General features: G+C 36.1%; 1 protein-coding gene across 1 annotated transcript in view; it reads right to left on the bottom strand.

Annotated features, from left to right (window-relative positions):
* LOC124789117 overlaps positions 1 to 15,956 on the bottom strand; it is a 209,455-nt gene that overhangs the window by 78,963 nt on the left and 114,536 nt on the right. The window contains exons 16-19 of the mRNA XM_047256405.1: positions 11,686 to 11,739; positions 8,513 to 8,662; positions 7,758 to 7,922; positions 6,594 to 6,713 (exon numbers count right to left, since the gene is read on the bottom strand). Coding sequence (XP_047112361.1) covers positions 6,594 to 6,713; positions 7,758 to 7,922; positions 8,513 to 8,662; positions 11,686 to 11,739 — 489 coding nt within the window. The remainder of the gene's footprint in view (positions 1 to 6,593; positions 6,714 to 7,757; positions 7,923 to 8,512; positions 8,663 to 11,685; positions 11,740 to 15,956) is intronic.

Here is a 15,956-nt window from a genome sequence, read left to right as displayed (position 1 = left end):
CTTTTAGTTAGAACTGTTGAGAACCACATTGTGCATTTGTCCCAGAGAGTCATACAGACAAAGAAATAGTATCTCATAGGGACCTATTTACCTATAAAAACAAAGGTAGAGTATCAAACATTAAAGGAAACCCTGGTACACACAAACTGGCATCAAGTAGGCCTATATGAAACAGAAGATATTGATGAAAAGTGGGAAAAGTTTTAAGCAATGTTAACCCATTGTCTCTATCAAGTGTGTCCAGTAGTCAAAATGCTATGGAAAACCGACAGTTCCTAGAATCTTAAACTTCCCCCTAACGTGACAAAATTAAAGGAAGATAGGAAGGATTTATTCTTTTTAGAGACACCAAACTGCAGTACTTCCAATCTAAATACAAAGGCTGTAGAAAAAACTACAGGGAAGCAATTAAAAGCACAAATGTAAGCAAAACAGATGAGCGACTCAAAGGAAGTATGTGAGAGATTCATAGAGCAGGGATGATGCAACTGACACACCACAGGTGTTAAATCCCAGTAATGTCTGTAATTCATTCTTCCTGAGGTGTTTTACAGAATTTGAAATACTGAAAACCATTTCCAACTTCATCACAAATGCATGCAATGGCTGGTATGAAACCTCAGCCAAATTTCTGAAAGAATCTGGTAATGGATTAATAAAGCCACTACAACACTTAATAAACAGTTCTTCCTGTCAGGAGTCAACTCCTGACTTGTTAAAGTCACTGACATAGAACCAGTGCATAACAAAGGAATAACTAACAATATATGAAATTATAGGCCTAATTCATTCACATCAATACTCGTTTGAAGCGCTACTTCTTGATCAACTTTAATCAAGTTTCTGAAAGTGCATAAAAGAGCTCTCAGCATGGTTTCAGGAAGAGTAGGCCTACAATAACAGCTATAGCTACATTTTTTCAAGTGGTACTGAATAAAATTGATGATGGAAACAAAATTACTGGTACTTTTTTAGACCTATCCAAGGCTTCTGAATCTGTAAATCATTCTACTCTTCTATATAAATTAGAACCTTATGGAGTCAGAGGAGTGACATTGGATATGTTATGATCCTACCTTGCTGATAGACAATATGTTAAGCTGTATCATGCAAGTGGGGGACATGTACAAACAGTAAAATCGCCTTACGAAATTCTTAACTGAGAGCCCCTCAAGGAAGTGTTATCGGGCCTTTTTTGTTTATTGTGTACATCAATTATATAATAATTTCATGACATTCAAATCTAGTAAATTGAGCTGACGATATCTCCTTCATAAACTGGGGCTCTACAAAACAGCAGTCCAAAATAATACAGATCATTTCACAGAATCTCTCTCCGAAAACAAATTGGCACTAAATAAGAACAAGACAATACTGATTGAGTTTCTGGTAAATTATAAATCAAGACAAGTGGATAATGAGCCAGAGTTATCAGTTGAAACAACTGGTAAACATAAATTTCTGGATATTATAGTAGATGAATATCTTACGTGGAAGGAGCACATCAGCTACATGTGTAAAATAAAAAAAAATAAATAAATAAAAAATAAAAAAAATATCTCCTATAACACCTCCCTGCTAAAACACCTTTCTAGCATAACAGTACCACCTGTCTTGAGACAAATCTATTTTACAATATGGTATCGAGATTTGGGGTGGGGCACCAACACTATACATGGATAGGGATTTTGGAGCCCAGGAAAGAGCAATTAGGATAATACCTAATATTAGTGAACGTCAATCCTGCGGAGAATAAATCATTAAGCATAACATACTGACAATGTATTCGTTGTATGTTCTGAGAACTACACACTCTGTAAAAGAAAATATGGAGCATAGTATAACCAAATCCATAATTACAATACAAGAAGAACAGATTACCATATAAAATTTAATAACAAAAGAGCAACAGATCATAGTTCATTTTCTGCTGGAAGACATTTTTATAACCGACAGTCAAATAACATAAAACTGTTGAATGGAAACAGATTTAAGACAAAATTAAAGCAACTGTTAACCGAAATGTTTGTACTCCATCAAGAATTTTTAATGTTGTTGTGCATAATTTATCTTTATTTCTAAACTCTTGTTAATGTTCATATGTTTATAAACAGACTACATCCATGACAAAGTTATTATGGACAAATAAACCATTTATTGTTACTACTATTACTTCTTTCTTGTCTCAGACGTTATGTCTGGTTAAAAATGGAAAGTTACGCGGACCTTGATCAAGCGTGACTTCCTTTTAACTGTACGGTGTATGTTACATTGCATTTAGGAACTTTCGGGTAATTGAACAAGTGTCAATAATTACAGATTTCTGTAGTTGTATATATAAGTTTGGATGTAGTTGTATTGCATTGATGTACTGGTGGATATTGTGTGGTATGACTCCTGTAGTTGATAGTATAATTGGTATAATGTCAACTTTATCCTGATGCCACACGTCCTTGACTTCCTCAGCCAGTTGGATGTATTTTCAATTTTTTCTCCTGTTTTCTTCTGTATATTTGTTGTATTGGGTATGGATATTTCGATTAGTTGTGTTAATTTCTTCTTTTTATTGGTGAGTATGATGTCAGGTTTGTTATGTGGTATTGTTTTATCTGTTATAATGGTTCTGTTCCAGTATAATTTGTATTCATCATTCTCCAGTACATTTTGTGGTGCATATTGTATGTGGGAACATGTTGTTTTATAAGTTTATGTTGTAAGGCAAGCTGTTGATGTATTATTTTTGCTACATTGTCATGTCTTCTGGGGTATTCTGTGTTTGCTAGTATTGTACATCCGCTTGTGATGTGATCTACTGTTTCTATTTGTTGTTTGCAAAGTCTGCATTTATCTGTTGTGGTATTGGGATCTTTAATAATATGCTTGCTGTAATATCTGGTGTTTATTGTTTGATCCTGTATTGCAATCATGAATCCTTCCGTCTCACTGTATATATTGCCTTTTCTTAGCTATGTGTTGGATGCGTCTTGATCGATGTGTGGCTGTGTTAGATGATACGGGTGCTTGCCATGTAGTGTTTTCTTTTCCAATTTACTTTCTTCGTATCTGTTGACGTTATGTGATCTAAAGGGTTGTAGAAGTGGTTATGAAATTGCAGTGGTGTAGCCGATGTATTTATATGAGTGATTGCGTTGTGTATTTTGCTAGTTTCTTCTCGTTCTATAAAGAATTTTCTTAAATTGTCTACCTGTCCATAATGTAGGTTTTTTATGTCGATAAATCCCCTTCCTCCTTCCTTTCTGCTTAATGTGAATCTTTCTGTTGCTGAATGTATGTGATGTATTTATATTTGTGGCATTGTGATCGTGTAAGTGTATCGAGTGCTTCTAGGTCTGTGTTACTCCATTTCACTACTCCATTTCACTACTCCAAATGAGTAGGTCAATATTGGTATAGCGTAAGTATTTATAGCTTTTGTCTTGTTTCTTGCTGTCAATTCTGTTTTCAGTATTTTTGTTAGTCTTTGTCTATAATTTTCTTTTAGTTCTTCTTTAATATTTGTATTATCAATTCCTATTTTTTGTCTGTATCCTAGATATTTATAGGCATCTGTTTTTTCCATCGCTTGTATGCAGTCGCTGTGGTTATCCAATATGTAATCTTCATTTTAGGTGTGTTTTCTTTTGACTACGCTATTTTTCTTACGTTTGTCTGTTCCAAAAGCCATATTTATATCATTGCTGAATACTTCTGTTATCTTTAGTAATTGGTTGAGTTGTTGATTTGTTGCTGCCAGTAGTTTTAGATCATCCATGTATAGCAGATGTCTGATTATTATTATTATTATTATTATTATTATTATTATTAAAAAATGATGGAAGATTGTGGACCCAACCTTCCATGGGATTCTTTTCCTACTCCAACGTGCATCTTGAAGTTTCCCAGTCATCTATCAGTTATTAAATAAGCACCTTACATAATTCTGAAAAATCATTATTAAGCAAAATAGCTGTTTGTCACTTTATTAACACATACAAAGCAACATTTTTTATTTCCTTTTTACTTGATTGCAGGTTATGTGACGGATGTTTTATGGATGTATGTGTTGTCATTCTATCTGATCACCATTCCCACCACCCCCACCCCAGTTGCACATTAAGAATGACATTGTCTGACCAAAACTTATAATTTCAATAAAGTGTCAAACTTTTTTCAAAAGTATTTAAATAATGTAAATCACAGCCTCTGTAAAATATTGTGCATATTTTCAAGACCATACAAAACCGGTAGTAGTTGAACAATGAAACAAACACACATGCATGCACACTAATTCTTACTTTCATACCAACCAAAACTTTCTGGTATTTGGTTACTGAACATTAATTTATATCAGTAAAAAGTGCATATACAGCACAAAATTAATTAAGGAACAAGTTATCTGTTGTGTAAATATTCAACAGAAATAATAGACACCTTTAAGTACTGTTCATCGTACACAGGCTTATCATTAAAATTACAAGGTTCCACAATCGAAGAAGAGCTGTGTAACATGTGTTGTTCTGCACGTCATATGAAAGGATAATTATAATATAATCAGAGTACTTTAAGCTTATGGATCATCTTACTAACAACAGTTCTTTTCATATACTCCTCGAACTCTGAAGGGAAAATCACTGAGGTATTTAACTAGGGACATGAAAATGTAGCATCTATTTTTAGCAAAATTCACACCTAACTTTGGCAAAAGTTGCAACTGTTTTATTGTCTGTAAATGATTAGACACACAGATTTAAAAGGTTGTCGTACTATGTATCTGAAGACAAAACCTTAGTGCTTTGAAATAATTTTCTGGTGATAGGGTGCTTTCTGTCTGGAATGTTTGCTTTTGTAAAAACAGGAAGAGTGTTCTGAAAAGGGCTTCTTTTGGCTCTATTCAAGTTTTTAACAAATAACTGTTTCAGCTCAGAAGGAGTAGCATTTTCCCACTGGTGAACTAAGTGCATCACAGAGTTAAGGTGTTTCATGAAATCTGCTTTTTGGCCCAATTCTATAATTAAAAAATCTGCAGGATATTAATTATGATCTTTCATGGGCATTCATAGTCATCCAACCAACAGTTGACAGTACTACAGGTAAAACTGAGAAGGCACATAGCATATAAAGTAACTCTGCACATTAGGGGATGACTTTCAGCAGAGTCAAAATATGCTGACAAATTTTGTTTACTGGTTGCTATAGTGCAGAGTGGTGACCCTATAGAATGGCAGTTGGCATTAGGCACAAACAAACTAGAATTATGACGGCCAGAGGGGGTGACAAGCAGTGCAGGGAAACGAGTCCCACCTCGTTCTCCAAGGGCAACAGCCTACCCCCGTGTCCTGCATTTCGCCAATCCCTTCTTGTGTTGTGAGGGTGGTAACCATACTCTGTGTTGGACCAGGATTATTCTCTTCTCCGAACACCCACTCCCAGAACTGCCACATTAAATGTGTCCCCACTATACCAATTTCTAAACTGTATCGGACAGACAAATGTACTCATTTCTTTGTTTTTAGATGCAACGGCCCATGGACAAGTACAAAGTAGCATTATTAGTATGTACTGTCTACAGACCATTCAACTGTCCACAATTAGTGTGGCATCACAGCATTGGCCATACTGATATGTTGTCTTTGTGCACTTTTTATTTTGTAAACACAGTCTTATGCACATTATCTTAGCAAACTCAGCTTCATCAGATGACGCGCAATACCAGTAACCAAAAATTCGTTACATTTCCCATATATATGGGCAGAAGATAAAATTATTTCAAACTATCTCTGATAAAATAGTTCATCCGTATACATACAATTCACTATGAAACACCATCTATTAGATAATTTTACATTTTGAGGCAGAATTTACATCTATATTTGCATTTACTGCAAAATGTAAAATTTTCAAGTTCCTATGCACAACATACCATACACCTCACACCTGTGTACATACAGGGTGTCTTAAGAGGAACGGCCAGCATTCAGAGATACAACAGGAACAATCATTCAAAGCAAAATTGTCAAGTAAACATGGTCTCTAAAATGCATAACTTGAGAGCTATGAGCACTAGTTGTACTGAACTTTACACGACTTTTTTTGCTTAGAATGTCAGTTCCTGTCATATACCTGAATACTGACCATTCCTCATGTGACGCTCTTTATACATCAGACCGTTACAATCAGTGAAACAAATGTATGACCCCGTGATGAGAGTAAAGACAAAGGAACACTGCATCGTAATTCAGGGCAACACAGGTACTGCAATACTGTATTTATTTGCCAACACTGGGCAGTTGACTTTCAAGTAAAATGTCTCCCCCGAACAGGAATATACATAATGGATTTACAGATATAGGTTGTAGACACATGGTTGAAGACATACGCAAGTTTGGGTCCAGCCATGAGTCACACTCTCATAACCAACACACACACACACACACACACACACACACACACACACACACACACACACCTCTACTAAGGATAGATAAATAATGTACGGTTATTTTATATATAAAATACTTTAATGCAATAGAACAGAAATACAGTTTTACATTTATATTCCTGATAGCTTATGAAAACTTGTTTTTTCAATCTACCTGTTGTCTGCGTGTCAGCTGAGGTGTTAGAGGCCGCAAACTTGTGCTGTCATATGGTAAGACTGCTGGTAATCCTGCTTTTCGCTGTGTCTCCAATAATTCTTGTTCTAATTGAATAACCTACAAAAGATACACTTCATTACTGCAGATCTTATGAACATTAAGATAATGCAAATTCCACAGTACACAGAAATACGGGTGCACAACCAATTGCCCGGAAACAAATGAATCTTTTCTTTCATCGTTGTCTTCTAAAGTCCTCAGAACAGAAGCTGCTTTCACATCCTGGCATCTGAGTGCCAAGCATCTGAGCCTCTACTTTCAAAACTATCACTACTTCTTCCGCAAGAAAGGAATATAAAAGTTACAAACTCTAGGAATAGTTTTTTCTACTTTGAGGTATTTCTGGCAGCAATACTTCGGATTTCATCATCAGTGTAAATACTGGCGAAACATTCTGTCTCCCTTGGTACACATGGTAACCAAAGACAAACCATTCAGTGCCTACCTTGAGAAATGTTACTGTTAAGTAATTCATTATTAGAGTCAATGGTTTTCCATATATAACCACCACCACCACCACCACCACCACCACCACCACCGGCAGTAACTCTCAACACTTTTACTTTTTTTATATTTCTACTCTCATACAGACTTTATTTAAATCTCTTTCCCTTCATTGTGAGTATTATCCAATCCCCCTGGTTCTCAGCACAGCATTTCCTACTTCTTACTTTTCTTCAAGTTAAAAAAATAAAAATAGAATACGCACACAATACTAGTACATGAATGTCAGTGATACGGGAAATTAAATATGAAAAAGGAAGAATGTGGCCAAGATAGATTAGATATAACAATAGTCTATGATAGAAGAGGTAGCAAAAAGACTGAGAAAGCACGGAAGAAAACAAAAAATTCAGCACAAGACTACAGCGCGAGGCATATTATGAAATACATGGTATATGGAGGAGGATTACTGAAGCACGCAGTCTTGTGGATTCCTGCTCTAGCCATTTCTGCCTTTGGGGGCAGTTGGGTGGCAGACAAAGATGACTAATAGTACAAGAACAGCTCAGTATTTAGTTGATTCAAGGATTCTACAAACATGCAATGCAGGAGTTTCTTTAAACTGTTCCTGTCCACAACACTGTGCGTGGTACATACCCGATCTTTCAGGCTCTTGACGAGAGCATTGTACTCTGTGTCCTTCTCTTGCAGAAGCTGAAGGTAGAACTCTTCTCGATGGATCATGTCTGCTTCACGCTGGGTGAATTCCCTCAAAAGTCTCTTAGCCTTTGCATACTTTTTCTCTAAAGCTGCATACTGAGCCTGAAATAATTTTTTAAAAAATAATAATTTTTACTGCCCCATAAGAATATTTGTGAGAAAATAAGAGATGAAAAAATGAAGAAATACCCTCAAAATTTAAATTGTATAAATATTTACTCTATTACTTTCATAATAATAAGCTAATACTTCAGTTAAAACTTCGGTTTTGGGAGTCCACAGCCAACTTAGTTTTATACCATAGGCTCTCAGTCCAGATGTTTTAACTTAACTAAATACTGCCCATGAATGCCTATATCGTATTAATAAAATTGCAACTAGATAAAACAAAACTATTTCATTTGATATTTCTCTTGTGCATGGTAAGTAAACATGTTCAAAAGGAAATTTGAGTGGTCAGTCAATGTTTTAGTTTCACTTCTCAGGGAATTAACTAGCTGACTCCCGTGTTTTAGGCTATATCCTTCTATCTGTTGCATAATACATCTTATTTACTTCCTCAACAGGAAAACAGTAACTAAGCTGCATTTATCAGTGCTTTGGTGATACATTCCACTTGCCATACTCTCACAAAGGTACCTTTTTCAACCAATTCAACTTTTGAGTCTGAAACCACAACATGTTTTTCTCACCTGTGACTGTGAAAGCATTTCCTGCATGTTTGCAATTTCTTTTTTGGCTGCCAGGAGATTCCTGTCTGTCTCTCTAAGACGTGCTGTGGAGTGGCGGAGTCGCTCCAAAAATTCCTCATTATCCACACCATTCTGCTCCATTTCAACAAGCTAGAATTAAATATTGCTATCAAAGCAACAAAAATCAGATGTAGCTAAAGTGTTAAAATGCAATTTTTTGTACCGAATAACTTTTTTTTTATTTTACTGTAGCTGACTCAGTATGGACCAAGCTCATTATACACTAAAATCACAATTACATTAGAAAAACGTATATTGCTATCAAAGCAACAAAAATCAGATGTAGCTAGTGTTAAAATGCAATTTTTTGTACCTAATAGCTTTTTTTTTTATTGTACTGTAGCTGACTCAGTAGGACCCAAGCTCATTACACACTAAAATCACAATTACATTAGAAAAACGTATAATGTTTAGTTAAATGAATACATTAAACTAAACTGTCTTTATCTGCAGCAATCACTTATTGCCAATAAATTTCTGTTACAACACTAACTGATAGTGTTTCAGTGCCATGTCATTAATTTCTTTTTGGCAAGAGAGCCTGTTCTTGAAAATAACACCAGCCTTCTCTTGGAAATAACACTGCCAGTAAGTTTCTTCACAATAATATTTTGAAAAACAACGAGATAGAGCCTGATAAAAAATGTCAATAACAATCTTACAAAGCCATACAAAACAGATTTATGGCCATAAAAATTTCAAGAAGTTCAGCTTTAATGATGTCATAGCAAACAAAGCTGCAGTAGCAATTTGAATTTAAAGTATCATCATTTGCAAATGGCCACTTGAGCAAGATTTGGAGAGTATTTAATTTTACATTCAGTACTGTGGCATTTGCGGCATTTGAATAAGTCATGCAATACATGAGACCTGGGTAATGGATAGGCTTGCAGGGCCCAGATTCATATGATAAGACATACTAGTACACTTAAAGGCAGTGCTTCTGTCTTTCAGTGAGTTGTCTCCGTTATCTCTAAATAATTCTTAATTTTCAACCAGAACTTTCCATACAGTAACATACCAGTACAGGTGAACAGCGGCCGTTTGTTTTGAAGCAGACGTACTTGCAGCAAAGAGAGGATCATGGTGGGGTGCATACACACAAGGCAGGGTTTGCCAAAGCTGCTCTTTAGCACAACTGAATGTCCGAGTTCATACACAACTCATAGATCAATGTGTGTTTTAGGGTACTTATTAGTCTAGAAGCGGAGAACTTTATATTCCAACATGAAGTCACAGGAACAGAGGTTAAAAAATGGCTGCAGCCACAGATGACACTTTTACTGTGGGCTCTCTGATATTTGGTAAGTAATGTGTGGAAGTGTAACTTAGCTGGTGCAAAAACTATGTCTTCAAGAGCAACAAAAGCAGTGGGGTTAGTATGGAGGATATGAGCAGGAGTGAAGGAGAAGAAATGGAAGAAACAACAAGGAATTGCGTGGGTGCCTACAAAAAGCTGTGTACATAATGGTGATCTCAGATTGGATTAGATAAGCACCATCAGCTTGTAACTTCCGTTCTAATTACTCAAGAAGCTAGTTTGGAGCTAGTTCCGTAGTGACAAAAAACAGAAGCCAACTGTCATTAACACCAGCCTGCAATATACTCTACAGAAGTAGATAACCTTGGCTAAGCCTTTACTGTCAAACATATTTTGACTCATTGCAACACCTGATGTTTCTCCCTAACAATGAGATGTAGGAATGAGTAAGTGAATTCATTAATTGATGTAAAACAATGCAAAAGAAATCAGAGGCATCAAATAATAATGTGATTTGAGGGGAGAGGGCCTGAGATTAAGTGCTCATAGTGACTGAAGGGGGTGCAGTGAAATGAATATATATAGTGAAAAGGATAGCATGATGAAATGCATGGCTTCCAGTCTTTCAGTATCATTACTTAAGTTCCTTCACACTTTGTTCTGTCCCTCACCATCCTAACCATAGCATTCTCCATCATCTTAACTGCTATTCATGCTTCAGCTTGGCCAGCCACATGCTATTTTTCATTTTAATCTTTGTGTTTAACACATTTCCACTCCTTTGCTTTACACTAATTTCCATTCTCTATTACAGACAGTACATTTCCATTGATTTTTACTCTGAATTACCTACCACCTGTATTTGCCTCACAGACTGCTCTTTTTTACCTATAAGTCCTAAAAATGAAAGAAGCAACAAGCGTTCCAACTATTAAGTACTTAATTCAAACTTTTTAATTTGCCAGGAAGTTTCATATCAGCACACACACACACACACACACACACACACACACACACACACACACAGACTGCTGCAGAGTGAAAATTTCATTCTGGAGTTGGTTCAACCTCTCCAAGATCACTGACCACTTATGTATACCATTTCTCTTACCATTAATTACTTATATTTTGACTTTTTTTTTGTTCTGATACAATGAATTATACTACATTACATAATTGTTGATAGCATAAATTATTGAACTACACAGACACAAGAATGGTGTGAGTGTTTAATTAAATTTTTCCAAAATACGGTGCTTCACTGTTGTTAGACCTAAATTAGGCAGAACTTCTACAGCAAAAATGAAAAAAAAGTCTAACATTATTAAAACAGCAAGGTAAAAATTCTCGAAGTGTCCTTTCAATGCCATACAGGGAATCTAGCCTATCACTGAAGTACTAGTGCAGGTCTAGATTGTGTATGCACAGTTCTTTTAGTCTGTATGAACAACGTACTGAGCAATAAGTTTATGGAATATCCTCTCAGTATCACAATGTTTTGGCAGTACTAGATGTTAGTAATAGTGAAATGTGGACTCTTCATCTTGAACATTGTATGTATCACTCTGTTTCAGTTTCCTTTCTTTTGCAACACTCTAGGCAAATATAATCAATCACAGACACAGCAAATTCCCACCTGTTCATTTCTTCATGCATCAAAAAGTATGCATAACTACATGCATCAACCACACAAGGAACAAATAAATAGATATTTAGACGCGCGCGCACACACACACACACACACACACACACACACACACACACACACACACACACACACGCGCGCGCGCGCGCACACACAGAAGGAAGTACGAGAGGCATGGAAATATTGCTATCCTCAGATAATACTTACTTTTGATCTGAATCTTGCAACATCACCATCTACTACAGCTAGCTTACACTGACTCTGTAAAAAATTGAACAAGCAGCATATAACATACACAGAAAGCAGCATGCATTATAACAACTGCAATACATTCCATCTTCAAAATAGTAATTCTAATAATTACCAGAACAGAAACTAAAACATTTAGAGCGACAAAATGCATCACAAACACTACATTCTTCTTCAGAGGCAATGAGACATTCATTACAGTGAGAATGATTAAGTGCAGGTGGAATCAGGAGAGTATGAACAAGTATTACACACACACTGGATTTTTAATAAACTGTGGCAAAAGTTTTATCGTGCAGGTAGTTTCTCTATTCATACGTAAATCAATGAGGGCTGCTACAGGTCCACGACAAGACAACAGAACTGAGGTATTACATCATGATTATTCCTCTATGTATATCTTGTTTTATTCCAGGTATCTAAGACATACATTTTCTTTTGTTGCTATCACCACACTATTCAAATTCATGTTTACCTCTAAGGGTCACCATATTTTGAAATCTTTAACAAGGCTGCAATTCAGCAACTGTATAAATTAAAAAAAGATATTCAGCCAATCAGTTGTAAACCAAATGTTTGTTTAGTCTTTGACCTAGGTTTTGGTATCCAAACAAGTATCTTCTTCAGAAGGAGTAGGCCCTAAAAATGTATACAAATGATTAAAAACTACTAAACTAAACTCCTCCCTAAACAAGTCCTGAAGGCCCAAGGGTACTGACCAGCCGCCGTGTCATCCTCAGCTCATAGGCATCACCACTTGATGCAGATATGGAGGGGCATGTGGTCAGCACACCGCTCTCCCGGCCATATGTCAGTTTCCAAGACCAAGACCAAGACCTTGTCAGTTTGCCTGACAAGGGCTGAGTGCACCCCCAAGTTGCCAACAGTGCTCGGCAGACCGGATGATCACCCATCCAAGTGCTAGCCCAGCCAGACAGCACTTAACTTCTGTGATCTGACGGGAACCAGTGTTACCACTACGGCAAGGCCATTGGCTGATTACAAATTATTTTTACATACATAAAAAAAATATTAATAATAGAAAAATATTTGTGAGGTAAGTGTACTCACTTGTTGCATCACATGGTGGTAACTACATTAGCTGAAGCCAAGCAGCTCTTGTCATAAATCAAATTGACATAAAAACCACAAACACCATGTGCCAAGGCTTAAGATAGAAGCCAGATTACACTGCTATCTTAAGGGGAGTCTTAATACCCTATCCCGACAATGTTAAATTTAGTGACTTGGCTTCCCTGTATTTCAGGAAACATTGTAGCCATTGACATGAAACCTTTATAGGGCATTAAAGTGTATGTTCCAAGTCTACCACACTAAAATAATTGCATTTCAGTCACTGCTTTCAGAAATACATTTTTTAATTACACGGTTAAAATTTGGTGCACTTTCTTTTCATTATCTTAAATAATTTTAATTATACATAACATTAGACTCAGGATATGTATATTATTACTCCCTGAAAATTTGAATACTCTACTCGAAGTGGCTTCCGAGATTTAGGGAAAAATTCAACATAAAATGTAAGTTTTTAAGAACGGCTTCTAAACTTTCAGAAGACTGTAACTCATTTAATATATGCTTAATTTTTTATTTTTAGTCACTCAGAAGCACCCTGCACCATACTATATATCACCCTCTAGATATTTTTCCAAGTCTTTTTTTCTTTCTGGACTCCTTAGTGGGCAACTGTGCTGCATGCTCTGCTTTATCAATGCGAACCTTGTCCATCCGTTCAAGTTTTCTGACGCAGTTTGCTCCAGGATTAATTCCCAATTCCCATATGCCGTAGGACTTTCACCCTACCAATGTTGCCATCCTTAAAGGCAATAACATCATCACTGACCCCGCCCCCGCCCCCGCCCCCCCCCCCACCACCACTTTAGTGTCTTCATTCCCACAAAGACATCTTTTGGTAAGTGAGTCCATCTAACATAATTGAACGACTCATTGGGATTTTGAGTCTGACCATGCAGACACTTCAGTAATTCAGGATTTGCCAGGTTTCTGTAAATAAGTTTTATGATATCCATGACTGCTGCTGGGATGGAATGTTTATGGCTATATGAACTGTTTGAGAACTGGGTATTGCGGTAATTGCACCATGAATCTGGTCCAGGATGGCAAAGGTGGTGTACTGACTTTTCATCGGTTGACAGTCTGTGGAAGAAGGTAGCCCATACTGCCTGCTTCAGTTTCAACAAATCCTCAGTATTATTTCTAATGGCCATCCCATAATACTGCTGTAGTTCATCAATCTTTTGTCTATCAGCCTACCTCTTATGGTTTTACTATCAGAAAGTTTCTTCTCCCTCAAACGTCGTTTCAACTTCCTCAACCTGGTGCCCATCCTCTTCTGGACATGACCAATACAAACACGTAATTTAACCTTTATAACGCAGCACTCAACAGCCTTCTATATAAAAAGATTACCGATTTCATTAGATCTTGAAGTAATGCAGGTAATTATTTTAATATTTTCAACCAGTGTAGATGATATTTAAAAAATAAAATAAAATACTTCCCATGCGAGTTTATAAGTGATGCATGTATCATTTTATTTAGAAAATTGCAAATTTTATAATGAGATAAAAATCCGAAAATATGAAAACAAATTTTTTTTCCATTCTAACTCCCCTTAAGCCATGATGTGTTATGTTTATGGTTTTTATATCAATTTTATATATGACAAGAGCCGCTCAGCTGCAACTAATGTAACTTACCACTATGTGATGTAACAAGTGAGTACACTTACCTCACAAATATTTTTCTATTATTAATATTTTGTTACTTACACAAACATACTTTGTAACCATTTATATACATTTTGAGGGCCCACTCCTCCTGAAGAAGAAATTTTCATAAATATCAAGACCTAGGTCAAGGGCTAAATAAATATTTGGTTTGCAACTGTTTGGTATCAACCTCTTCAAGTCACCATATTTTTTATAATTTTTTAAATTGTTATTTGTACATTTGTCCCCTTCCCGAGGGGCTTCTCTTTATGTCTTATCTTCAGAGTTTCAATCCATCGCTTCCCTTGTTCCTTTTCCATTCTGTAGAAGTAGGTTTCTTCTATCTTTCTTTAAATGTTATTGTCCCTCCTATCACAACAATTACATTTTTGACCTTGACATTTGCAACATTACATTCTTCCCTATTTGCCTCAATCCTAATATTAACTTCACTTCTCTACACAAACATGGCTATGACAAAATGTATCTCTTTCATCTGGACTTCCCTTTTGTATCTGCATAACAGAGCAAAAAGTTCAAATACAGGAGCAAGGATTGGCACAAGGCATTTATTTGGAAATTCTGGAAATATTCTAACTACAGAAGTTGTCTTATTTGACCAAAGAAATATTATTCTCTGTAGTTTCTGCTGAGTACTTGGGGCAAACACTCTGGTATGGAATTTTGAAAGTATTTAAAATTTCAAATTTATTTTCATCTTATGACAAAGATGTTGGAATCATTCTTTCTTGTGGTGGTCACTTTACTTGCTTGTATTTTCCTTATTTTAAATGCTGAACATAATGTGGCTGACATCAGTCATTGGTTCACAATCTGTGACATTTTGATCCTCCCCATTATCTTTCTTTCACAAGTCCTCTCAGTTCCTTTCCTGTATCCATCCACAACCACCATCTCAACAGAGCCTGTCCTCCATTGGCTCATATAGCCTGCTCTCTTGCTACCTCACTCATCACTCACAACTTCATATTTCCTCAAACTCCCTCTGGTACTTTTCCACTCCAATTTAGCTTACTCCCTTGTTCCTCTCCTCTTTTCCTCTAACTTTGAATTTGGTGTTATTTCTTAGTGTCTATCTGAAATCTCATATATTAATCACCCTTTCCCATGTGCTGTCTGCCCCTACATGCTGTCTTTGTTCACTGAGAAGCGATTTATTATCATGAATGTTTCTGAATTTTCCACGAATTTATGACTCGACAACACAATCTGTTAGATTTTAAATGTCAAAGATAACGTTCTGAGGTTCTTCTATACCAACAATGCTTTTGCATTAACATTATTACAGCAAAAAACGAAGTTTGCAATGTTTCAATCAAGTGCAAACTTGCTATGCACAGTTGCTTTGTTTCCATTAGTCTCCCTCCTGTAATTTCTTGCAGCAGTGTTGCAGGCTTGTATTTATGCACACAAGTTAATTAATGGAATATTTCCCTGTTTACTATTGATGATAAT

Source organism: Schistocerca piceifrons, chromosome 3 (genome assembly GCF_021461385.2).
Source record: "Schistocerca piceifrons isolate TAMUIC-IGC-003096 chromosome 3, iqSchPice1.1, whole genome shotgun sequence".
In the NCBI taxonomy this organism is placed as follows: Eukaryota; Metazoa; Arthropoda; class Insecta; order Orthoptera; family Acrididae; genus Schistocerca; species Schistocerca piceifrons.
Note: the sequence above shows the minus strand (reverse complement) of the source record. Positions and strands in the feature narration are given on the sequence as shown.